Here is a 25723-nt window from a genome sequence, read left to right as displayed (position 1 = left end):
ATGAGAGCTATACATAGGTACTCTACAAAGCCAAGGACTCATTTTATTTCTCCATTTGCAAACAACTGAATTCGAGTTAGATGCAGACACCGCTACTGGGGAATAAATACACTTTTCACAACAGTTACCTGGAGAGTCCATAAAGATTCAATCAACATTTGAGGATGCATCTCCAATGTGACTATTACAAAATAAAACAACCTTACAACAACATTCCCAAACTGGCAAGAGAACGCCATAAAATTCAGAAGTCTCTTTGGTTACGTGCACTTATTCCTAGTTACAGTGGGCTAGACTAGCAGTAACAGAGCTATGCTGTGCAAAGACCCAGCCAGCAATCAAATTCAAACAAGCCGTCCCATACCAGGGTTTGATTTCAAAGAAACACCATTAAACTTTAAACAATGCATTTTGTACTTCTTTCTATCGTTAATTAGATCTCAGAAACCTCCCTTGCTTAGCCCAAGACGGCAAACAACAGTGATCCTAAATCAGTGTGGAATGCAGCATAACAACAGCATACAGCAGGACAAATCAGCACGGGTCTCCGGAGCTTTGGTCAACACCTGGTAAAGTCATAATACATCTCAATGGCTCAGAACAGCTACAACAGCCGTGTTTGTCGGGGCGGGGGCGGGGGGGGGGATGGCACGCTGGGGAGAGTGCGCTCCTTTACCCGCGCATCTACTGATATAATATACGCCATCATGTGCCAGCAATGCCCCACTGCAATTTACATGGGCCAAACTGGACAGTCTCTCCGTGAAAGAATAAATGGACATAAACCAGACCTCAGGAACGTCAATGTACAGAAGCCTGTGGGGGAACACGTTAATCTCCCTGGACACTCAGTGGCAGATTTAACGGTGGCAGTTCTGAAACAAAAAAATTTCAAAAAAATCAAATGGGGAGAAAAATCTCTGAGCTGCAATTTATTTGCAAATTTGACTCCATTAACCAAAGATTAAGCAGAGACTGGGAGTGGCTCGCAGCTTACAAAGGCAGTTTCTTTGCTCTGGGTGCTAATATCTCCCCATTAGACTCTGACAAAGGCTCCCATCCCCCTGTCTGATCTGACTTGTTTTTTCCTCTTTTGATAAGTACTGTTGGTACTGGGCCATTTCCACCTTGCTGAATAGACCTTGTCAGCTCTGGCCCTCTCTCTTACCAGGACCCCACTCTTTAAATACCCCTCTGAAACCCCCCCACTCATGCATCTGATGAAGCGGGTCTTTGCCCATGAAAGTTTATGCTCCAAAATATGTTAGTCTATGAAGTGCCACAAGACTTCTTGTTGTCCACATTTGCCCAGGCATCATCTCAGCAGGTGGGAACTGCTTTGCTCCCATTCACTCTCCAGGAACTGTACGTTATGGGGTGCCCCTGGTTTCCAGCGCAATGGACAAGCATGAGGTTACCATCGTCCTGGTGCTGCTAGGACAAAGATAAGTGAACAAATTCCCTCCACCAGCACAGGAACTAACACCTGAAAACAAGCTTTAAAATAAAGAATTACAACCCGGGAGAAACCCATTTCCGCCACAGTGCCGAGCGTGGCCTGCGTTTGGCTACATTTGTAAGGCTCCTGTGTTGAGCCCTAATTAAGCAGTGGTCAGTGCTCACTCTTTTGAGAGTAAATCGGAGTAAGTAAAATCTGTGTCAACACACGAATTGCACATCTGATGAGAACACAATGCAATTTCACTGCTCTGGAAGCCACAGGCACGCCCCGTCACGCAGCCCCTACAAGGGGCATGGAAGGAGAGCAGTTATTTGTGCTGGGTATGAGACACAAGAACCCGGTGGCCTCAAGCAGTGTTCCCTCTGTGTTCTGTCCCCGGGTGGAATACATTTTATTATCTGCACCAAGGCATGTGCAGCTGTGCACCACCAGCAAAACATACGCTGCTGGCTGCAGGAGCTCTGCGGCACCTGAATCTCTCCTGGGCAGACCGCACCCCCCCCCAAGCGCTCGGCTTACAGGGAACACTGGCCCCAAGTACCCCTCATGTGCTGACTAGTAAACCAAGTCAATAAAGGATGCACCCTGTCCAGCACACCCACGTAAAAAATCATACAGAGATTACCAATGTGTGATTTTGTATTGCAACTGAAGGGCTGTGGGATACTGAGCCCAAGACGTGAGCTCTGCCCTGCGGCTCTCAGAGCTGTTCTTTCCTTTCTTGCACATGCCTGGCCACCACAGACCTGCGTGGGAGTAACGTCCGTCAGTCGCTGTTTCAGTGTGGGCCTGTGAAAAGAAGCCTAACGTACGCTGGTTTCCAGTTTCCTTTTACTGGTGGAGCCTCTCTAGTCCACCACGCTCCCGTCCCGCAACATCTGTAGTCTGACGTTAGCTGCACGACCACTTATCATGGACATGGCCACGTTTCCTGTGGTCCCTTAAAGTTTGTCTATAGCCGCCAGTCCTGGCTCTCAGTGTTCCGTGCTGCTATTTAGATGTAACTGACCCCTCATGGTCTTCTAAGAGCTCAGTAAACAGCAGGCGTGCAGGTAATGCTGCTAACCAGCACTGTCTCCCTGTGGTTTGGCAAATTCTCTCATTTGGCACCAGCCCGGCCCTGAGGGTGCCAGACTAGAGAGGTTTGACCTGTATTCTGATCTACATTTGACGTTCCCCCAGCAAACAACCATCTCATGTCTTTAAACAAAAAGCCCAAGATACTAGTTAAGATTTCTCTCTTTGTCCAATCCCTTACCCATACACACGCCACATACACTAGTTTTTCCCCAACTCAACCCACAAACATGCACCTGGGGCAGGCTATGCTAAGGGTCAAGAGCGCGTTTTTACGGAATTTGACAGGAACGTTTGCCAATGTGCGTGCGGGGCCTGAGGCCTTTCTGGTTTTGTCCCTCATCCCGCAAAGGGCTGAGCCTCAGGCTGAAATGCACATTTACTGCTTGATTCAGCAGCCAAGCTTCCAGTGACTTCATTGGAACGGGACTACGTCCAAAATGCTTTACTGAGCGGGTATTTGAAGCTACTTTCCCCCTTGGAATACTCCAGGCTAAGTGCATAAAAAGCAATTCCAGGTCAGCCTCCGTCCTTACGTCTTTTATTCGCTCCTTGCCTCACTGGGACATGTTTACATGACTTTAGTTAAGGTAGTCTTAACGGCAAGAGCAAAGCAAGCTATATATTCTAAGGTTCTCCTAATCACCCTGGGGACTGTTCACATATTTACAGTGTCCTAGCAAATAAATTAGAAGTAGTTGATTTCTGTCATTAGGGAGATACACACACATCTCAAAGAGCTGGAAGGGACCTTGGGAGGTCATCAAATCCAGTCCCCTGCCTTCTTGGCAGGATCAAGCACCTTCCCCGACAGATTTTTTTTTTTTTTTAAATTCTATTCATCCCAGACCCCTAAATGGCCTCCTCAAGGCTTGAGCTCACAACCCCAGGTTTAGCAGGCCAATGCTCAAACCATTCTTTCTTCTGACCAGAATAAATGTATGCCTGAAAAACTCAACAAAAAGAAAACTATAAAAGTACTGCTGCCAAGATAGTATTGTATTTTAGCCACTTAGCTAAGATTCACTCTCACAAATCCAATGGCAGAAGCTGGTCTTAGGCAGGGGGTTGATTTAACTAGATGAGAAAATTCTGAAAGCAAACAGACAGTCGTGTGAAATCATCAAGCAGTTCAAAAACCGCATGCCGTGTGATCGCCCACTTGGCGATAATTCCCAGTTAGAAACAGATCTGACCTCTGCATCTTAACTTTCTTCCTGGTGGTTCTGTTTCTACGATCATCACTTTGTACCTCTCACCCCCTTTTTTGGTGGTAAGACACTAAACCCTCTGTCAAAAGCTGCAGCCCTCAAACAAGCAGCCTTTGTGTATACCCATCTCATTTACCTTGTGTGTTTTACAGCAAAGGCTGATAAATGAGCATGGCTTGACAAATTCGCTTCTTACAGATACTGCCGACTTTCAGAATATAAGTTATGTATTTATTAGGATACATTATGAAAATATATTGACTGTGCTGGAAACAATTAGAGAACTAATGCCAAAACTACCTTAGAGATTTATTTAATGGCTTATAAAAATAGATTAATAGGAGTTCCACTTTTTAAGGCCACAAGGGACTATTACGATCATGTAAGCTGATGTGCAGTGTAATGCAAGCCACAGAAATGCAGCAGGGGGTTTCCTGAATCCATCCCAGTAACTTGTGAACGCAATAACGTATCTTTTAGAAAGAGATCTCTAGTGACGACTGAAAGACTTCAGGTGATGGAGAACTCAGCACACCTCGTTGTAAATTGTTACAGTGGCTAAGTGATTTTGAAAGAAACTAAACATCCCTTTCTCACTTTCAGTCTCTTTTCTTGTGCTGTCATAATTCAGCCGGTCTGCGGTTTTCCCACAGAGTTCCAGGAGGAAAAAGACCTAACTGTCTAATCCGAAAATAAGCAGTCGCCTCTCCTCCCCTTAATCATACAAAGTGGCCCAGGACTTTGTGGATACGGTAGACCCCCAACTAACACGATTTCAACCCACACATTTCTTGCAACAAGAAGAGTCAAAACCATGAGTAGTGGGGACCTGGGGACTGGGCGGCAGCCTAGCTCCCAGCTCCCCCTCTACTTGCAGGAGCCTGGGAAGTGACCAGTGTTGGTTCGCTGGTCAGTTTCCTGGCTCCAGATACTGGCGGGGAGCCAGAAACCAGTGGGCAGCCTAGCTCCTGGCTCCCCCTCGGCTTGTGGGAGCCTGGAGTGTGGAAGCTTGGAAAGCGACCAACACTGCTTCGCTGGTCAGTTTCCCCGTTCCCACAAGTGGCAGGGAGCCCAGAAAGTGACCAGAGCTGTTGCACTTGGCTCCCAGCTGCCTGTCACTCCTGGGAGCCAGGAAACTAACCAGAGCTGCTGCACCTGGCTCTGGGCTCCCCGCTGCTCATGGGAGCAGGGAGGCAGGTGCAGCCAGGACTGGGGGACCAGAAGGTGGCAGTGCCCTGCCCCACACACCACCCAGACCGACTTACAGGAAATTTGATTTACGAGTGGTTGCTCAGGAACACAACCTATGCGTAACGCAAGGGTCTGCCGCACAGCCAAACACACAGAACCAGGGCAACACCACTGTTATATTTCTTGTAGAGGTCATCTTTAAAACCTGTTTGTAAAAGAGCCCTGTTATTTTGGAAATGACGCATTCCAGACCAGAGGAATATTTGCACCACAAAGAAATTATACTGCAAAGGTGATTAGTGTGTGTTAGTTTTTTTTAAACTGTTATAGTCAGGGCTGAACAATCTTACCATGTTACAGGCCTGGGCTTTGTTTCTCTGCTTTGAAATCAATTTCAAAAATATATTCTACATTGCTTTAAAATAAGTGTGATTAGCAAAGCTCATCAAGGAGGTTCCATTTTCCTGCACAGACCCAAATGTGTGCAGCAAAGCACAAGATGTTAGAGGTAAAAAATGAGTTAAATTCAACTCTGGGAAGGGAGCATGAGGGTTAGCTTCACTATGCACTGTGTCCTCCTGTTCTTGCACTGAAGAACTGTCAGGGCACAGGGTCTAGACTCGTCTCAAGTGATTCCGCTACAGAAGCCAACAGGAAACTCCTTTTACCTTGAAAAGTCGGACCGCTTTTACAGCCCATATTTGCTTTTATACCTTCATTATGTCCCCCCGCCGACTTTTCCCCATACTTTTGACAGATGTGCTGAGCTCCTTTCACCATAGCACAATTTAAGGCAACTATTTTCTGATGGCAACGCCAGCTTTGCTCCTACAAGAAACGCCGACCCCCCCTGTTCATTCTAGCATGCTCTGTTTTCCATTAGCCTGGCTAACGGGGGTGAAAAGTCACCAATCCCCTGAAAATGAAACCCAACTTCTGGTTGGTTTCCAGTGTGCAGCAAGGATCTGCCGCTGTAATATGGTCATCGCATGAGACGTTACTTAGACAAGAGCTCGGAAGAAACCGCCTCCACGAGAGGAGTAAGGAACAGCGCAAGGAGAGTGGCATTAGCCATGCTGGTGCTTTACAATGCTGTAACTTGCTGCGCTCGGGCAAGGGGGGCAGCAGGCCTGCTAACGGGAGGGCAAAGGATTTCAAGTGGGACGGGAGCTCTGGACGCCACGGCTGAAGTTCCAGGCCCCTTTGAAAGGCCAGGGAGCCTTGTGCCCCACTCTGCAGGCACCTCAGAAAGAGTCGGGGGTGGGGACCAGAGCTGACTGCCCCAAGGCCGGCCCCTTCTGTCCTCAGCCCCTCCCTTTCCAAGGGCAGAGACCTGGCCTCCACTCGCCACTGGGGGGAAAGGATGACTTTCATGCCCCCGAGCAAGGAAGTTACGAGCCCAGTAACTTGCTAGTGTAGACAAGCCCTGAGTCTGCTTCACAAAGCTCATCTAGCACAATATGGCCCTACCCCATCTCAGGCAGCTGAGGGAGGACCACGCCAAGGCGGCACAATGCTCCGATGCACCCTTCCATCCTCAGGTGGCCTGCGGCCCTGTGAACCCCATCCTGTAGGAATGTCAGACGACACACGCATGACTCAGGCTGGTCCTAAACTCTCTCTTCCCAACAGCAACAGGCCACCAAAACTTTCTCTGCTTCTCAGCTCTGAGCTATTAGAATGCAATCCCCAACCACAGCTCAGTGCACGATCCGAAGTGGGACCAGCCCTGAAAGGACACTCATGGGTTCAGTTAAGTATCTGGCATCATCAACGTTCAAAGTAAAGGCTCCACGCTCATTTTCCCGACACTGCCTTTCCTGCCAGCTCCTGCCACTGGGAGGCGCTCCGGTCCGACAGAAGAGCATTGGACGTTGGCTTTGCTTGGGGGCAACATAAGGTAGGTCTGTTGAGAAAAGCTGCCATTCGAGGAGTGCACCCTTGTCCCTCTGGCTGGGGATGAATGTGAAAGCTTCCTGTTCTTTGCCTCATTTCTTAACTCCCTCAGAAACATCATTGGCTCACCATTAAATCGTCTCAGTTACACGGTAAGAAACGTTCGCAAACCCTCAGTGACAGAACACAGCTGCAGGAGACCCACAGTGACAGAACACGGCCATGCGAGAGCAAACCAACTTTGGGGCAAAGCCGTTAACAAAGGCATCCCCCTTCCTCTATGCCTGATAGGCAGATTTTTAACCTCTCTTCTTCAAACCACCTCAGCATTTCTCCTCTTCCTCCTCCCTGTCTACTTTAATAAAAGATGGCCGAGACTTTCACACCAGGTCTTTCTGGAACGGGGATGTCATGAACAAGGCAGGGAAGGGGTTAACCTCTTCCTGAGGTAACTTGAGCCCAGTTGAGCCAATGGGAAAGGAGTGACTTTTTGGACGGAGAACAATTGCAACTTAAGGGGTCTTTTGTCTGCTGGGGAGGCAGAGAGAGGACCGAGGGGAAGGATGTCTCCCAGGCGACTGAGAAATGAATCCCATAAATATCCTGACTGTCTCAAAATCAGCCGTAGAGATGTAAGTAAAAGGGAAATGTATAGCTAGATGTGATCAGATTAGGGTTATTTTGAATTTGGTTGGACTGGCTGCTCTGTTTTCTTGTTGCCTTGTTTCTTCATTTTCCTGCTCTGTTTTTTCTTTGTTTGTTGCTTTGACTTGATGTTTTTCCCCTGTAACTGTTAAGCTGAATCCCAGGGAAATATTTTCTCTGCATGCCACCCTGCTGATTTATTTTCTCTTGTTTTGTGAATAAATTACTGTTATTAAGTAACTGATCCGATACGTGTGTCCTGACAAGGGTCTGGGAACATGTGCGCCTTGGGCTAGAAGGCCAGCTACTAAATTACAGTTCTTTGTCCTAAGCTCTCTCTGGAGGGAGGGTTAAGAGCTTGCGGGTGTCCCCAGGGGAAGATATTCCCAGGTGTGTCTTCCTGGGTTAAGGGGTTTCTGTTTTACCTGGGTGGTGGCAGCTCTACCCTCCAGGGGATCTGTGATCTTGGGAAGTTTTCAAGTAAAGCCTGGACAGGCAAGGTGTTTTAAGTCTTTGTGGGGCAAGCCCCTTCTGCACTTGGCACGTCAGAGTGGGGCCAGAGCCCTGAGAGCGGACGCAACAGACAGGCCAGCAGCATTTGTAAAGGGAAAACCAGCGGAATCCTGAGTCACTCATCACGCAGAGCCATCAGCCTGCCGCGCAGGGAAAGGGAGCGCCCCTTGCTCCCTCTGCATGGGCCACAGCCAACCCACCTGACGTGCTTCGTGTTGAGCAACTGGGATGCAGGAACTGGAGGAGCCTGGGCTCACAGGGCAGTGGGCTGCTCCGTACAAAGAGGAGCAATAACTGCCCCACAGCACGAGTGGGGCCAGGAGGAACTGGGATTCTCTGAGGCTGCGTGTGCCCTAAAGAATCAGCCCACGTGAGCAAGGGAACCGGAGCCAGCTGGGGCTCAGAGCCTCGTGTGGAGAGGTACCTCAACACACCCCCTGACTCTGGTTGCACTGCGACGCTATCCTTTCACCCTCAGCTGCGCAGCACAAACATGACCCTCCACAAGCCAGGTCTCTGGTGCGGCAGCAACCCTATGATGGCTACTGAGCTCTGTCCCTCCTCCCTGTAGTGCCACGGAGCCTGGCGGGTAGAGCTTTTGGCTTGTGCAGTCATATCGAGAGCTCTGGCATTGGGCTGAATTGTCTAAGGTTGCTCTGAAGCAGCTGGCATCCCTGCAGGCCTAATGTCTCCATTTACAGTCGTCACCACAATGAGTACAGGGACGGTACTGGCAGGAGGCCTGCAAGCTTCCCTGTCTCCTCAGCTGAGAAACACACCTTAACCCAGACCCGAGAGAACCCCTCTGGGAGTAAGGGGTCACCTTACTGCAAAACTCAGTGTCCCAGCTAACACTCGTTGGGGATGTCCAGGTACAGATCTGGGCTTTGTGAAGGGCTCACCTGGGCCATGAGATGGGACAGAGGCCACCAGAGGAGAATCAAGTGTTCGCACTTCAGTCATCACCGACCTGGGCCGAATTCAAGCCTGAAAATGGAGGGGGAAATAACTACTCCTCATTACTAGCTCTCCTGATGGGAGACTTAATTTTGAGGGCCATGCAGCTGCAGATAAAGAATTTAACAAATTCTGAGCGTACCAATTACACAGTAGAAGCCTTGTGTTATATAACACCTTGCACAATGATGTCCTTCTCAGAGGGCCAGCTGTCACTCGTTTTATGGATATTGGTAAGGGAAAACCTCACTCTCTCTAAAGCAAACACTCATAAAAAGAAAGTTAAGGTTGCACAGTCAAGAGCTCATAAGTTCAAAAATGGCAGAACTGAGGTGGGTTGTGCAACCTTACATCCGTCCCCCTTCTTGTGTGTTTCCATCATGATATAGTCTTTAGTTACATAATCACACAGGGTACCACCAAATGTCAGCTCCTGTTTCTCAGCATGGAGGTGCTGGAGTTTCTCACCAGATTCCACGAAAGCAAAATTATTGCAAAACACACACACCACAAGTCGTTTCCCTGTAACTTTGTTCCTGGGAACAGCTGAAGCATTTTTGCTGAAATTTTCCAAATTCAACTGAGGCAGGTGCGCAACATGGAGAAAGTCAGAGCAAATGGTTCAAGTGCGGCAAAGTTACAAGCAACTGAACGTACGGATCTAATGATGGGAAGCGTCGAGCAACCTTATTGGCAAGCAGTGATCGCTGCTCCCTCACAAGAGAGGGACAGATAAATACTCTGGGGGGATCTTACACCACATTCATCAGTTTGGACCCACGTGAGGGGGGTTTCTCAGCCCACGCCAGAGGAGGGAAAGGCTGAATTCCCTGCAGCGTTGTAGAACTGGCACATGAATACAACGATCAAAGGAGGAACCAAACTGGGGTTACTTCTTCATATCAGCTGCACATTGCCATAACTAATCACAGCAATGGCAAAAGGATTTACACCAACCAGCAGTACTAAGAAAGCAACTGTGCACTACCCAGGAATTCCCTAAGTCCCTGAAAGCCAATTGCCACCAGGGCGTATAGATTTTAAATATGCACAAAGAGCGGAAAGCTTCTGCCTGCCCTCCCCCCGCAGCTGCTCTCTGTGGGGAGCACTGAGAACACAGAATCGGTGACTCTAGACAACACATGCATCGCACACCTCCCTCTGTACCTGGGCTGCTTCTTCGGTGGTGGGGGCGGCGGCGCGAGTTCCTCATTTCCGCTCCGGTCTTTGGGGAAGTCAAAAGCAAAAGAAGCGGATTTGCTCATCGCAGGTTTTTTCCCCTGCCCAGAGCTGCCTTCCCCGGCCTGGGAACTAGCTGGTCCATTCTGCACTTCCCGTGTCTGTGCGCCAGTTACAAAGCCCTGTCCTTCCTCCTCTTCCTCCTCTATCCGGCACTGCCGGCTCCATGCGGTGCCGTAGTATTTATGCCTCCTCTCATGGGACGTGCCTGGAGGGCCCCTGCTGGGCTCCTCCGCAGGAGAGCGGAGAGAAGGCGGGACGCTGCAGGGACCATTATCTGTATGGTTCCTGGGGCCAGGGGGGCTGGTACTGCCGCAGAGCTGTGCCCTGGAGGAGCTGTGCAACCCCTCGCTGCCAGGCAAGCTGCTTGGGGACGTCGGTGGGGGACCAACGGGTCTCTCGCTGGCTACGCCCCGGCTCGATGTTTGCTGGCAGACCCTTGGGCTGCTGTCCCCCGGACTTACCTCGCTGCCTGCGTGGGAGCCTTCCCTGTGCCCCAAGGAAGGGGAAGGGATGGCAAAGTCTGGAGGAGAGGTGGGACTAGCGCAGGGCCACTGGACCCCGACGGCGGAGTCTGGGCTGGTCAGAAATATCGTCCTGTTCTCCTCCTCTGCACACGCTGCCATAACAGTAATCTTGGCGGCTACCTGGGTGGCTGAATCCAGGCACTCCCTCTCGATGCTCAGGTACAGCCGCCCCTCTCGCTGCTCCTTGCGCGGGCTGCGGGCGGGCCCCTCTCTCGTGGTTTGCAAAGCAGGAGGATTTGACCGCGCTTTTTTCCTCTTGGTGCTCTCAGCATAGATGGGCTCACTCAGGGCAGGCTGTGTGCAGTGGCCGGGCTGCAGGGCTGGGACAGGGCTCAGAGGGTCGCTTGAGTATCCCACCGGGCGGTCTCTGGCGAGACTCGATGGCTCAGTAAGGGGACACTCGTCGTTCTCCTGAGGCAAAGCCAGGGGGCTGCTGCTCCACACGCTGTCAGATGGGGCAGCCGCCCCAGGGAGACGGGCTAAGGTTTTTCTCTCACAACGCATGCGATTTTGTAAACTACGTTCACCTTGAAAACCCACCTCCGAGCTCAGCGGCCCGCACTGACCCTCACACAGCTCAGCGGCCCCTGTCTTTGCCTGCGGTCTCCCGTCAGCGTCCGGCTGCCTCCAGGACCTGGGGGCTGGCTTTTCACTGTCGCTCCACCCCACCTTGCTCTGTGGAGATGGACCGTCCGGGGGGACAGGACTCTCTCTGCCATCGTCTGCGATGGAACAGTACTCCCCGCTTTCGCGCTCCGAGCTGCAGTCGTCATTGCTCTCCAAGGACAACGCTGGGCCTTCTCCTTGCCGAAATGGGGGGCCCCAGGTAGAGTCCAGGCTGGAGCCGGGGCTTCTGTCAGCAAAGGCAGGTGGTTGGTGGCAGGACCCTCTCTGCGGAAAGGCAAACTTCTCCCGGTTACAAAGCACAGCTCTGTCCTTCTGGCCACCCACCTCGCCCTCCCACTCCAAACTGCTGAGGGGGACATTTCTCTCTCCTCTGCTTTCCTGGCTGGGCAGGTCCCCCTTGGAGCAGCCTTGGTGACACTGAGGAGCACAGTCATTCGATGCATCATGCAGGAAGGGTTTTCTCCCAGTACTACTGCTGAAATGGTCCATGCGGGTCTTCTGTGCTGCTCCTGGCTTCACAACGAGGTGGCTTTCCGATGCCGTTCTCCGGCTGACCTACATGGGCCAAAGACGACAACATGCGGTCAGGACAAGCATTACAAGAAAAAGGTAAAAGCTGCTTTGTTGCATACTCGCCTAGGGCGCAGGGGTAGCTCTGCTCTGCACCTTTGTCTTCACTAGAGATGCCAAAGGTTCAACAGTTGGACGGTTAGTCTTAGGCTTACCATTAAACAGACCTTACCCAGTAACCGGCCATACCTGCTGGCAAGAGAGACCCCAGCCCAGGCAATGCTGGGCCAGCCTGCCAGAGCAGCCCTGACCACATTAGGCCAGCAGAACCCCAGCTGTGGATGCATCAGGCAGGCTGAACCAGCAGGACCCTAATCGCAACAGGACCACAAGCCTGGCACTCCAGCCATAGATGCAGCCTGGGTTAACCCATACAATTTTCATCGTTTAACCATTTAGCATTTTAATGGCTATTTACGGCCCTAGTATTTGCCACGCAAGTGACTACAGCAACTTATCTGCTGAGATACACTTATTCTACTTTCTGAAGCCTCTGCAGTCTTTCCCTTACACATTATCTCAACCTAGTGAATAAGGTCGCTCTTTCTCTTCCTAGGCAGGTACTTCTCCAGGGAATAATATTTCAACCTGCCCTATGGTGTGTGTGTATTTGATTTAGAGTCAGTGTATAATTAAAGTTTCATAGGTTACAAAGAGAACATCTTCCCTGTGGCATTACTTCCCCTTTCAATTTCATAAACCAACTTTGTAGCTGTACAGGGTACAGAATGGAATTCTCTCATAACAAAGAGAAAAAAATGCTTCCCTGTACATGGAATTTACACCAACAGGAAAGGCCCTGCTGGGCAAAAACTCCCTTCTGGTAGCTACAGCCAAACCTCAGAATTATGAGCATCAGTTACAAACTCACTAATCCACCTCACAGCTCAGCTGGAAGCCCCAGTGTGCAATCAGGCAGCGGCAGAGACAACAAAAGAAACTACCATACACGACTGTGTTAAATGTGAAAAATAAAGGGGAAATTTCAAAGCAGGTTGACCACTGAGGACACCGTTTCTTTGCTTGTTTCGTTTAAGATGGTAAAAAAAAAAAAAAAAGGCATTTTGTTCCTGCACAGTAAAGTTTCAAAGCTGTAGTAAGTCAACGGGCGGTTGTGGACTTCTGAAAGAACCAACCGCTGCACTTTGTTCAGTCTTAGGACTGTTTCAGAGCACTGAACCAGCGTACATGCTGGAGCTGTTTGTAACGGAGGTTCTACTCTATGCATCTGGGGGCAGGCGTACCTCCTACTGGGACAACCTTATCTTTACTCCCCCTCTGTTGGAGCGCAGCTGTCACAAGAGCAGAAATGATGCATCCTTCCTTATCACCTCCTGCCACACAGGATAGTGACAGTTTTTCCTCTGCTCAGTGAGGGAAGAGGCAAGAATCCCACGGGATGAGGAGTGCATCTGTGCCTATTTAATACAAAATTGCTGCTTTCCCAAAGGATCTGAGATACTGGAATCTGTTTATACGGGAGACACACTTCACCATCAGCCAAATTCTGCTGTCGCGAACAGGCGGAAAACCAGCATAGCGTCATTGGCTTCAATGATGTTTTGCTGCATTTAGAATTGGTCTCTAAACAAAAGCAACACAGGGTACTGAAATTCTAATAAAATATCTTGTGTCCTATTAGCAACTTCAGAAACAGATGGGGAAAAGGCACCCCTTAGGAAATCCTGGGGCTTTTGGGCTCAGCGGGAGCAGGCTGTTTCTAAGGATACAGCTACGCTTATGGGAAAAGCAACATGCTAGAGATCCACCTGCTGGAGTTTGATTCACAGTGCTCCTGATTCATGTGGCAGGGACCAAGGCTCTGCTTCGGAGCTCCAGGCTGAACGCCGACAGGCTTTGGGAGTACCACGGCGCTGGACTCTGTGGCTTAGCCCCATCGTTGGATGTAACTATTGCCGAATAAGCCATTTGCCCTTCCTCTGTCCGCCCTGTTTAGGAAGATATTAAGGAGGGACTGGACGGTTGAGGAGATTTCCAAGGGAACAGCAAAACTCCCACATCTAGGCTACGCGGTTGTCAGCCCAACTTGACAGTGAACCACTGACAGCTGATGGCGGGTTGATGAGCTGTGTGAATCCCAGATCTGGAAGGAACCTTGAGAGGTCATCGCCTGAAGTTCTCTGCACTCATGACAGGACCCAGCATCTAGACCAGAGACTCTCAAGCTGTGGTCTGTGGACCAGCAGTTGTCTGCAAGCTCCATTCCAGTGCTCTGGGGATTGGTCCCCTCTGAGGAGCACATCTGGGTAGCTGCACGTGGGACTGAAAGGCTGCCCCCTTAATTAGTGGCTTGCAGGTGTGGCTCCCCTAATTACATGCCTGGACCAGCATTCCCTGCAAGCTGAGCACTTAGGCGATTCAGGTGGCACCCGACTGATTAACACAGCTCAGCCAGCAGCGTGCATTGTTATTGGTGGTACACAGCCCCACATGCCTTGGTGCACGTAACACTTGTTCCACCCCATGGATGGAAAAAGTTAGAGGGAGCCCTGCCCTGGACCTCATATGTAAGGTGAAGTAGTGGCCTCGGGCATATGGGGGCGGGGCAGGGGTCTGAGGTGAGGGCAGTAGGTGGTAGATGGGGCGGCAGTGAGGTGAGAAGAGGGGGTGGGGAGAATGAAGGACACCCATAAACAGGTGACTTTCCTCAGCTCAAGGGCCATGGCGCTGGGGAAAGAGGGCCCTCTTTCCCGGACTCAGCTCTGTGGCTGCTGCTGCAAGGGAGAAATCCCTACGGATATCAAAATTAATCGTGTGCTTTTCTTTGCGGAACAAGGCGGCATTAATTATCAGGAAGGATTTTTTTATACAGCTCTTTTACAAAAAGCGCTTCGCAGGAGCTGACTAACGCTACAGACGACATTTGGAAAGACCATTAAGTGGTCTGCAGAGACTCTCAGCAATTATCAAGCGATCGCCAAAGAAGAGCATGAGAACCGCTGCTCCAGACTATTCCCGACAGATGCGCTTCTAATTGGCTCTTAAAAACTTCCAGTTGTGGAGATTCCACAACAGTTCCAGGAAATTTATGGCAGTGTTTTCACCACACTGACAGTTAGGGCTTTTCCGCCTAATGCCCAACCTAAAACTCCCTTCTCAATGAAAAACTCAACAAGGCCCCGAGTGACTGACATTATTTCAAAGTATCAGAATTACACACGACTGTTCACAGACTGTTTGCGACCTGGGTCAGCACGATCAAATTTACACAGAGTTCCACTAGGTTTAGTGAGTGGCGTTCCAGCAGGCCAGGGATTTTGCATCAGAAACACAAACCTCTGGTGCCCAAGGGGTGAGAACCAAGAGGAAAGCAGAAGAGGCAGAAAAGAAAGTGATTGGCTTTAAAAACACACACCCCAGAATAAAAAGTAACAGAGGTAGATGCCCAGTAGTCTTGTCACAGAAAATATTCTTTTTGCTCTGCACCAAAAGCAAATATTACAATGGGCGTAGCACTGTAAAATACCACACCCCGTATTAATCATTACCTGCGAGATATCTGCATTCGCACTCACATCCGCCCCGACGTCAGCAACATCTGGGTTGATCATTGTTGGCTTCACTGCGATCGTTGGCTTCGAGTAAGGCGAGGCAACTACACACTCATCTTCCCAAGGTGTATCCTCAGTCTTTGCTCTCATTCCATTCAGGCTGTGTGAGGGCAAGCCATTGGCTTCCAGTCCCAGGGCCGTCGGCAGCCTGTGTGAACGTTTGGGGCCAAAACAGTTTTTGCAAGAGCCAGGCTTCCAAAGGTGCTCCACAAAGTTGCTGCACACAGACATCTTTAAGTCCTGCTGGTTCAAACAGAAGGCCCTCTGCATCCTGTACACAGAGCTCTGCTGTTCATTTTGCGTTCAGGCGCTCAGCATCGTCTTCAATATCTGAACTGTGCAGCAGGTGAGCTCCCTGTAAAGGCAGAACGCTAGGGATGACAATCGGAAGATTTCAGCTGAACTGGAGGGAAAAGAGAACAACAAGAAGTCTTGTGGCACCTTACAGACTAACAGATATTTTGGAGCATGAGCTTTTGTGAGCAAAGACCCACTTCATCAGATGCATGAGTTGGGGGGGTACGTTTCAGAGGGGTATTTAAAGAGTGGGGTCCCAGTAAAAAGGGGGGGGCCAGAGCTGACAAATTCTATTCAGCAAGGTGGAAATGGCCCAGTATCAACAGTACTTGTCCAAAGGGGGAAAAACAAGTTAGATCAGACAGGGACATGTGAGCCTTTGTCAGAGTCTAATGGGGAGCTATTAGCACCCAAAGCAGAGAAACACTTACTCAGCTTTCACTGCAAAAAGTTCACTGTGCATAAGGCCTCTTACACTGCCTATACAAACACCTATAATGCCTCAACTTCTCTACATGCCTCTGCCAGGAGGCTGGAGGGTACAGCAACAAGCAGCATTCCTTTGAGAATTAATTCACACAACCTGACTCATACTGGGTCTGGCTCAAAGGGTGAGGGCATCTTGTCAATATCCATTCCTGGTTGTGAAAGTGGGATCGGAGAGGAGGAATTCCCTACAAAAATAAAATTATTCCTGGTAGAAACAGGACTAGTGGAGCAAATTCTGTAACCCAGTTCCCTGGCAACCATCACAAAGTAATTACACCCTAATTCAGGATTGGGAGGGGGGAAGAGTAATTGAAACCATTTCCAGAAAGGAAGGCTGTTAACCTGCAGTTGGATCTGATTGGAGAGAGAGAAAGAGAAAGCTCAGACTCCTCTTACCTGTCGTCACAAAGAATAGTGTCAGTTAACTGAAATAGCCTATTGTCTGCAAGGCTGAAATTGACCACACACCATAACCACTCTCTGCCCCTGGACTGCTTACAGACAGGAGTCCTACCCTTCTTTGCTCTCCAGTAATGGAAAGAGGAAACTCTCCAGGAAGTTCTTCTAGGTGGGGCCGCATTCTGCTTTCTTTGCTGTCAAGTTTAACCAAATTCTCAGAACAGATAAGTGAAACGGAACCCTTCGGGAAATCTTTTGGACTGGTGGCCCAGGAAACAGGGACAATTTAGCTGACCCCAAGAAACCCACATGGCTGCTGGGAAGGGAAGATGCACAGATAAAATCCTTCCATACCTTGCTCTCTCAGCAACTTCACTCCAACAACTAGATACCAATGTAAAACAACATGAAGCAAAACTTGCCCCTACGAATGCCACTAGTTAGGGGCATTCAGGAGTGCCCCAATTCTCTGGACAGCAGTACCTCTAGGCCTCAGGACTGAACTCGGAACTTTTCTACAAATTTTCCTCTGTGTTACACAGTGTATTAGCCCATCGCAACAGCTGAGCAGGACAGTGTTATTTACAAAATCCCCTAAGAGCACTAGCTTTACCAGACTGAGGTTGCAAATTGAGGCTCTGGTATTCTTTGGTGGCACTATGAAGATATCGTAGTCCAAGCCTCGGCCACACAAAAACATGATTAAAGTCAATGTTGTATTGTATATGCACATCGACACAGTCCTCCTGAGTGCTGAAAGAATCCTTGGTGCTGAGCAAGCCTTAGGAGATTTGGCAGCTAACAGGTAGCTAAGGTGAAAAAATCTTTTTACATTCAGACTCCCTAACAACAGTTTACATTCTCAAGTCTCTCTCCGCAAGGAAAAGGGCTAAATACCAGGGTTTTTAAAAAAAGGCTCAGCAGTCATTTGATGCATTCTACTAAGCTCACAAGAGTCAACAATTTTTGCCATGGTTCGAATTTAAAAGTTCACTCTGATCAACTCAACTTCAGTGCTCTGTAGTAGTTCCGAGAGAGACCAAGAGAGCATCCAAACGATGTAACCAAGTTAGTCTGTTACATAAGTCTGTTAGGCGTAGCCAAGTTAGGTCTGTATCTTCAAAGGCAACAAGAAGTCCCGTAGCCCCTTACAGACTAGCAGATAGTTTGGAGCATAAGCTTTTGTGACGAAGCCGGTCTTTGCTCACGAAAGCTTATGCTCCAAAATACCTGTTAATCTATAAGGTGCCGCCACAGGACTTCTTGCTGCATCTGAACTATGTTTTCTCTCTACCTCACTTTCTCTTAGAAAAGTCTACCACAACTCCAGACCTAGGTTTACCAATTTCAAGTCAAATCTTACTTTTTGATGGGTTCCAGAAGGGGGCAAAATACACTGTGTTCTACTGACTTTACTAAGGTATGTAAAAAGCATTATTGCAAAACTAAGAAAATACCTAGATGGGGTGATGAACTCCCCCAGGGTACTCATATCACTGGTTGAGGAACACTGATCTAGACCTGGGCGAGCAAAGTTTTTTACGCTGGGCCCCACTTTACATCTCCATAATTAGCAGGGTCCCTCCAACCTGTCTAATGTAATCCACAGCAGTGGAAATCTTGGTTATGTTTTAGGATTTAGAATGTCTGTACAGTTCGTGGGCAGAACTTCTTTTATACCAGTAGTGGGATCAAAAAATTGACAAAAGATGATATTGGAAAATGTTTAGTATCATGACAAAAATTGTTAAATTAGCCACACCAGGAATACTCTGTCACATGACACAAAGGCAAATTGTTCCCACCATAAAAATAATGGGGGGAAGGGGAGAACAACAATGAAGCTGGCAAATCCACAACAAAGCAAGAAACTGGTTTTTTTATTGTCTAGTTTACATTTTAAATGTAATTTAATCCAAATCTACTAACAATTTGGTATTTAACTACACTAAGAAATATATTAATCTGGGGGATCTCTACCTTTTGTCACCTGTGACCCACAGACCATTCATCTTTGTTCTTATGACTATACCCCAAAAGCCTTTGCAGTGGATTAGATAAAAAGCAACTGCGCAATAGATCACTTGTTAATTTTTTAGCTCATTGTGCCAGGTGCAGCCAAAGATGTCATTTGAGTCACTGCAGGTACATTTTATGATTTCACATTTGAAAATATAAGGGTCCGTTATCAGGCATTTAATCAATCATCTAGTCCTCGGTATTAAATAGCCATTCAAGGAGCTGTTTTCAGAGCCAGCAGGACAAGGGAGTGGAGGGGCAGGGGTATTCCAGGCATAGCTTGGGAAGTTCAGTGCCAAACCACATTCTGCTTTTGTTTGTTTTTCCTTTTCTTTTGAAAGCCTCCTGTCAGGGTGAATTTGTAAGAGCCAGGCGGGCAGCCACTTCTACTCTGTCCAGCCATACTGCAGGTGTGAGCCAAACTCTACCTTGGACCCGCCCCCCCCTTATGCAGCAAGCCTCTGAGGGCTGGTTTTGAAATCCCGGGGCATTTGCTCATTAAGCCTGGGGTCTCTTGAGAAGAGCAATGATAGGGGCAGCGGAATAATAACAGAGAGGGAGCCGTGCTAGTCTATACACTATCAAAACAAAAAGCAGTCAAGTAGCACTTTAAAGACTAGCAAAATAATTTATTAGGTGAGCTTTCGTGGGACAGACCCACTTCTTCAGACCACAGCCAGACCAGAACAGACTTAATATTTAAGGCACAGAGAACCAAAAAGAGTAAGCAAGGAGGACAAATCAGAAAAAGATAATCAAGTCACTATAGGGGCTCGTCTGCATAAACTTGGCTCAATCTAACTCTTGACCTTCCCCCCCACCCCTCCACTCTCTGATTTGCTCACCTTGATTATCTTTTTCTGATTTGTCCTCCTTGCCTACTGTTGTTGGTTCTCTGTGCCTTAAATATTGAGTCTGTTCTGGTCTGGCTCTGGTCTGAAGAAGTGGGTCTGTCCCACGAAAGCTCATCACCTAATAAACCATTTTGCTAGTCTTTAAAGTGCCACTTGACTGCTTCTTGTTTTGATGGGGCAGCGGAAGTATTTCAATCATGCAAATACTTCAGCAGGGAGACGCCAGCCCCGGAGCAGCCCTACCCCCCTCCCCCGCGAACTCGCCCTTACTCAACAGGAGGCTCTCGCGGAAACCCCCCTCCCAGCAGTGCCGCTATGACCCGGCGCTTGCAGCCCGGCCGGGAGCGCACTAGCCCGGCCGGCGCCGCCCTCCGCACAGCCCCGCGCTGAGCAGCCGTCCCGGCGGGCACCCGCAGCCCCGCGGCTGCTGGGCTCCCCGGAGCCCGGGGAAGGGGCCAGCGCCCGGGCACGAGCCAGGCCAGTTTAACCCACGCGGCCCCGGGCGGGTGCGGATCTGGAGGGAGAAGCCCGGCAGGCAGGGGCGGGGCAGTGCCGGGCTGTGCCGGGCGCCGCGGAACCCGCCCGCCCGCTCCACGCACGTGTTACTCCAGCGCGCCCCGGCCCGGCCCTGTTCCAGGCAGCCGCTCCGCGGGCGGGGAGCTCGGGGCGGGCACCGGGCGCTGCTTACCGGCTCCGAGGGCAACGCCGGCCCGGCCCGGCCGCCGGGAGAACAGGGACAAAGCCCCGGAGGGGGCGGGCGGACGAGCTCTCCTCCGCGCTGCGGGGCGGGATCCCGGCGCCTGCAGCACTAACCTCGCGCCCGGCTCCCCGCGGCGCCGCCTCCCGGGGCACTGGGCTCCGCCCCTACGGCCGGACCCCGCCCCTGCCTCCCCCCTACAGGGCCGGACCCCGCCCCCAGAGCCTGAACCCGCCTCCCCCCTACACGGCCGGACCCCGCCCCCAGAGCCTGACCCCGCCCCTGCCTCCCCCCACGGCCTGACCCCTCCTCCCCCCCACAGCCGGACCCCGCCCCCAGAGCCTGACCCCGCCCCTGCCTCCCCCCACGGCCTGACCCCTCCTCCCCCCCACAGCCGGACCCCACCCCCAGAGCCTGACCCCGCACCTGCCTCCCCCTCCACGGCTTGACCCCGCCCCCCAGAGCCAGACCCCGCTTCCCCGCTACACCGCCAGAACCCGCCCCCAGAGCCTGACCCCGCCCCTGCCCCCCCCATGGCCGGACCCCGCCCCAAGAGCCTGATCCAGCCCCTCTAGAGCTTGACCCGCCCCCGCCCCCACAGCCTGACCCCGCCCCTGCCTCCGCCCCACGGCCTGACTCCGCCCCCAGAGCCTGATCTCGCCCCTGCCCCCTACACAGCCTGACCCAGCCCCGCCAGAACCTGACCCCACCCCCGCCTCCCCCAATGGCCTGACCCTGCCTCAGAACCTGACCCCACCCCTGCCCACCCACAGGCTGATCCCCCCACCCCAAGCCCCCGCCTCCCCAGCACCTGACCCCACCCCCAGAGCCAGACCCAGCAACACCCCAACCCCTCCAACAGAGCTTTCCCCATCCCCCAGTCCTCCCTCAGCAGCACCCCAGCCCTTCTCACCGCGCCCCTGTGGCCCTCCTCCCACACCGTCTCCTAGCACCCCATGGCCTGTCCCCAGAGTGGTGGTGGGCAATACTCTGGTGGGGAGGGCACTCCAAGGACCTGGTACGTGTTCCAGGCCATGCTCTTCTGTGATATTAACGGAGGAGATGTGGGGTTTGCGACGGACAGAGGTTGGGTGCAGAAGCGGTTGCGACCTGGGGCAGGAGACTGAGGTACAGGTGGGGGTGCAGGGTCTGCCAGAGGGTCTGGGTCCAGGAGAGAGTTCTGACCTGGAGTGAGGGTGCAGAGGGTTTGGGTTGTGACCTCGGGTGGGCTGTTGGGGGAAGGGAAAAGGTGGGTGCCAGTTGTCAGCCCTGGCGGAGAGGCACCCAGCGGGAATCAGGCAGGCTAACCATACCGTTAGAGCACTCACCCTAGCTCCTTCCCTCCCGCAACAGGCTGGCTGCTGGAGCCGCATCCCCTCATGACCAAGAACAGATAAGCAGCCCTCATGAGTCATCTCACACACTTCCTCTCTTCCCGATTCCCCAGGGAGTACAGCCTGGCTAACAAACTCTAAAAGGTTGACATACTGTATTTACCAATTCCTGGGCTGAGGTTACTAAAATAACACATCAAAAGGAAAACATTTGGTTGGTCTCTGAATTCTTCCTCAGCGAATTTAGTTCTTTGGCTTGAAGCATCAGCACCGTCATTATCAACATTTTATGCAGCAAATCCAAGGAGCAATTCATCAGGAGAGTTGGGATGAGAAACCCGAGCTCCTGGCTGTTAAATCCACAGCCAATCCGTCGGACCATTCTGCTTCTCAAAACAGCGTCAACAAATTTGTCCCTGAAAATCCAAGTTCCTCTCCGTATCTGGTGATGTTTTAGTTTGCTTTGGGTGCTGCTGCAATCTGCCCTTCATAGGAACTGGATGGCATTACAGAAGCTGGTAAGAGGTGGCAGGTTTAAAACAAATTTCTTGCATTTCTTCATGCAACACACAACCAACCTGTGCAACTCCTTGCCAGAGGCAGTTGAGAAGACTAGGACTTGAATCGGGTTCAACAAGAAGCTAGATAAATTCATGGAGATGAGGTCCCTCAATGGCTATTGGCCAGGATAGGTAGGAATGGTGTTCCTAGCCTCTGTTTGCCAGAAACTGGGGAATGGATGACAGGGGAGGGATCACTTGATCATCTTTTCTGTTCTTTCCTCTGGGTCTCCTGGCATTGGCCAGAGTCAGAAGATTAAAATACTGGGGTCCATGGGCCTTTAGTCTGACCCAGGATGGCCGTTCTTATGTTCTTAACTGCTGTTCAGCTTTTGGAGTCACTAAGTGTAATCATTCAAACAGTTATGAAGCTAGAAACCTCCTTAGCTTAGAAGAACTGAAGAGAAGATGGAAGAGTGATCTGGCGCAGTTGGACACCTCACCATTAGCTAACCTGCTGCTTAACCCATTGTCTGGATGACAAGCCTATGAATTCCCATCTCGGCACAGAAATGTGAGAATCAGCAAGTCGATCAGTGACCAAGGCAGCAATTTCTTGGCTCGGGGAGAGATTATCCAAGGAGGATCTCTAATGTGCTTGCTGAAGAGCCACAGTGGTTGTTAAGAAATGCGAGGATAATAGCTCTTTTGACTGGGTGTCCAGTTATTGCTCTAGGTTGTGTCTGCGGGGGAGGGCTCTGAACGACATATCACAGAGCTGATTAACAAGGGGTCTTTGTCAGTGGTGAGGACACCTGCAGCTGTGCCAGCGTGCCTCTCCCAGCAGGGGTGCTTTTATTGGAGAAGAATTTACAAAAGCTTGAGCAAATTGAGCATAAAAGAAAAGCTTTTCCTGATTAAGTCACTGAATCTCCTTAAAATAAAGCTGTGTCATTTAATATGCTCCCTAGGGACATTATGGTTACTCCTCAGTTGCCTGAAAGGCCAGACAGGTCAATTTAGCTGAGTTGTCATTGGTCGATGTCCTCTTGAAAAGGAATGTGCCGGGTTTCAACCCAGACCATTTTTGTTTATTTTTAACTGGCATTCTCCTCCCGCACATAACTGGCGAATTGTTACTCACCATGACAGCCAGACGCCATTCACTGAATGCTACCAAGGAACAGGTGCCCAGCATGAAACGTGGCTTTTTAAATCACTGTACAAAGCAGCTTTTGTCAGCTGGTCCAGGACCAAAGTGACTGCCATTGTAACACAGAAAGAGTCAGCCGCTACCCTCAGAAGCATCACTCCACAGTGATTGTTCTCTTGTTGTCATTTTGATTTAAAGGGGTTATAATGCCCTTGAAAACAGCCAGAATGACAAAAGCAGGGACTGAGTCGCTTAGCAGCGTGGCAAATGACAATGCTGTCGGCCACGGAAAGCGCCCGGCTTTACAGGCACCAACACACAGAAGACCCTCACTCGTGTGTTCCAAGGGGTGGGCACCCCGAGCGCCCACTGAAAAGCAAAAGGAGCGGCTGGGTGCTGAGCACTTCCAATCAATCAAAACACGGATTTACCACCTCTGCCTTTGGAAAACGCTGGCCAGTCTCTGGAGTCATATGTCTGCAGTGGCTGGCATCTAGATATCCATAAGTGGGTGATCAGTACATTGGAGACAAATAGGTTAGATTCCACTTGGCAAAACCACGAACTCACCTTTCATGGTGACGACTATCAGAGAGGGAGCCGAGTTAGTCTGTATCTTCACAAACAACAAGAAGTCCTGGGGCACCTTACAGACTAACAGAGATTTTGGAACAGAAGCTTTTGTGGGCAAAGGTCTTGTTTTCAAATCACCTTTGTTGGCCTGCCCTAGAGTATGGACGGCTTCAGTTACCTAGGATACTCCATGGTTGTGTACGTCACTGACAACACGAAGGAACGCCATGGGCACAGCAGGGTGTGGGGAGGGAGGGGAAATGACCGTGTTTATTTAAGGGCAAGACCTGGTTACATACAGCCACAGAAGGGGTCCCTCTAATTTTTTCCATCCATGGGCAGAATAAATTTTGTTATGTGGATCAAGGCATGTGTGGATGTGCACTGTCAATAGAAACAAAAGCTGTTGGCTGCAGGCGCTCTGCTAATCAGCTGAATGGCACCCAACACTCTCTTGGGCGGCCGTCCAAGCACTCAGCTTACAGGGAACACTGAACCGTGGCTGCTGTGCCTGGCTTCTAAACCTGGGCTATGTCCCCAATGCAATTAGGGTGCGTGACATTCCCTAGGATACCGTCTGGACCAGACAACAACTATAGCCTCTCAATTCTCCAGTCGGGGTGCCTCTTAAACTGCTTTGTTATTACAGCAACCACTCCTGGTTCCAGCCTCCAGCATGTAAATCACTCCCAGCTATGGTGTTGCCAGTGTTATGGCCAGCCACTCTTCCATTATGCTGCAGGGCACTGCCAGCAAACCCCCATTCAGAGATGCCCCCACAAATGTGCCTCTTGTACTTCCAAGCACCCTCTTGGACAATGCAAGCGCCTGTAAAGTCATCACTTTATTAATAGCGTTGCAGAGCATCACTGCTTTACACGCCATGTGTGCGATGGAGGAAGTGAAGTCACAGGCCCTGATTGTGATCTCAAAGTGCAGCTTCATTTACTTCTGTGGGGTTGTCTCAGATTTATGCCAGGAGGTGAGGCTGGAACCAGACCCACGGCTGTATGTGAGATGTAGTTGGGAAGTCCATTGCGGTCTTCTGGTGAAGGTATTTTGACGGGTTGGGTCAGAGGGATCCCCTTGAGACTGTCTCCCGATGTACTGCTCAAACCCGAGCCACTCTCCCTGCTCCCTTTGGGCCCCCCCACCACCCTGTCCTACTGGGCCAGAAGCTCTGGTCTCCCCCAGCTGAGGCACAAAGTTGGAACAACAGCCCCCCTGCAGAGTAACACGGACGCTGATAACAGCTCAGCTCTGGGAGGGCTCAGTCACAGGGACTTGTCAGCACCCAGGAGCACAACCCCCAGTAGGGACCAAACCCCACACTAGATCCCTTCTTACTCTTGCTTAATGACTTCTCTGTTTTGGTCTTCACCAAGAAGTCTAAAGAAGGAATGCCTAACATACTGAATGCGAGCAGGAAAGGGATAGGGTTAGAAGATAAAATAAAAAAAAGAACAAGTTAAAAATCACTTAGAAAAGTTAGATGTCTGCAGGTCACCAGGGCCTGATGAAGTGCATCCTAAAATATGCAAGGAGCTGATGGAGGAGGTATCTGAGCCTTTAGCTATCATCTTTGGAGAATCATGGGAGACAGGAGAGATTCCAGAAGACTGGAAAAGGGCAAATATAGTGCCGATCTATAACAAGGGGAATAAGAACAATCCAGGAAACTACAAACCAGTCAACTTAACTTCTGTGCCAGGAAAAATAATGGAGCAGGTAATTAAGGAAATCATCTGCAAACACTTGGAAGGTGAGTGGTAAGGTGATAGGGAACAGGCAGCATGGATTTGTAAAGAACAATGTCAAACCAATCTGATGAATTTTTTTGATAGGATAATGAGCCTTGTGGATAAGGGAGAAGCAGTGGATGTGGTATACCAAGATTTTAGTAAGGCATTTGATATGGTCT

At 50.3% G+C, this 25723-nt stretch overlaps 1 protein-coding gene across 2 annotated transcripts in view; it reads right to left on the bottom strand.

Annotated features, from left to right (window-relative positions):
• The window catches only part of PRAG1 (PEAK1 related, kinase-activating pseudokinase 1), a 47449-nt gene extending 27086 nt beyond the window's left edge, over positions 1 to 20363 (bottom strand). Inside the window, exons 1-3 of one of the 2 annotated variants that reach the window (XM_074992057.1) lie at positions 20234 to 20363; positions 15425 to 15890; positions 10120 to 11900 (exon numbers count right to left, since the gene is read on the bottom strand). In XM_074992057.1, coding sequence (XP_074848158.1) covers positions 10120 to 11900; positions 15425 to 15757 — 2114 coding nt within the window. In that variant the 5' untranslated portion in view covers positions 15758 to 15890; positions 20234 to 20363. The remainder of the gene's footprint in view (positions 1 to 10119; positions 11901 to 15424; positions 15891 to 20233) is intronic. The other variant, XM_074992058.1, reaches the window with a different exon arrangement.
• Between the last annotated feature and the right edge of the window lie 5360 nt (positions 20364 to 25723).

The sequence above is a fragment of the Carettochelys insculpta genome, chromosome 4 (genome assembly GCF_033958435.1).
Source record: "Carettochelys insculpta isolate YL-2023 chromosome 4, ASM3395843v1, whole genome shotgun sequence".
NCBI lineage: Eukaryota > Metazoa > Chordata > Testudines > Carettochelyidae > Carettochelys > Carettochelys insculpta.
Note: the sequence above shows the minus strand (reverse complement) of the source record. Positions and strands in the feature narration are given on the sequence as shown.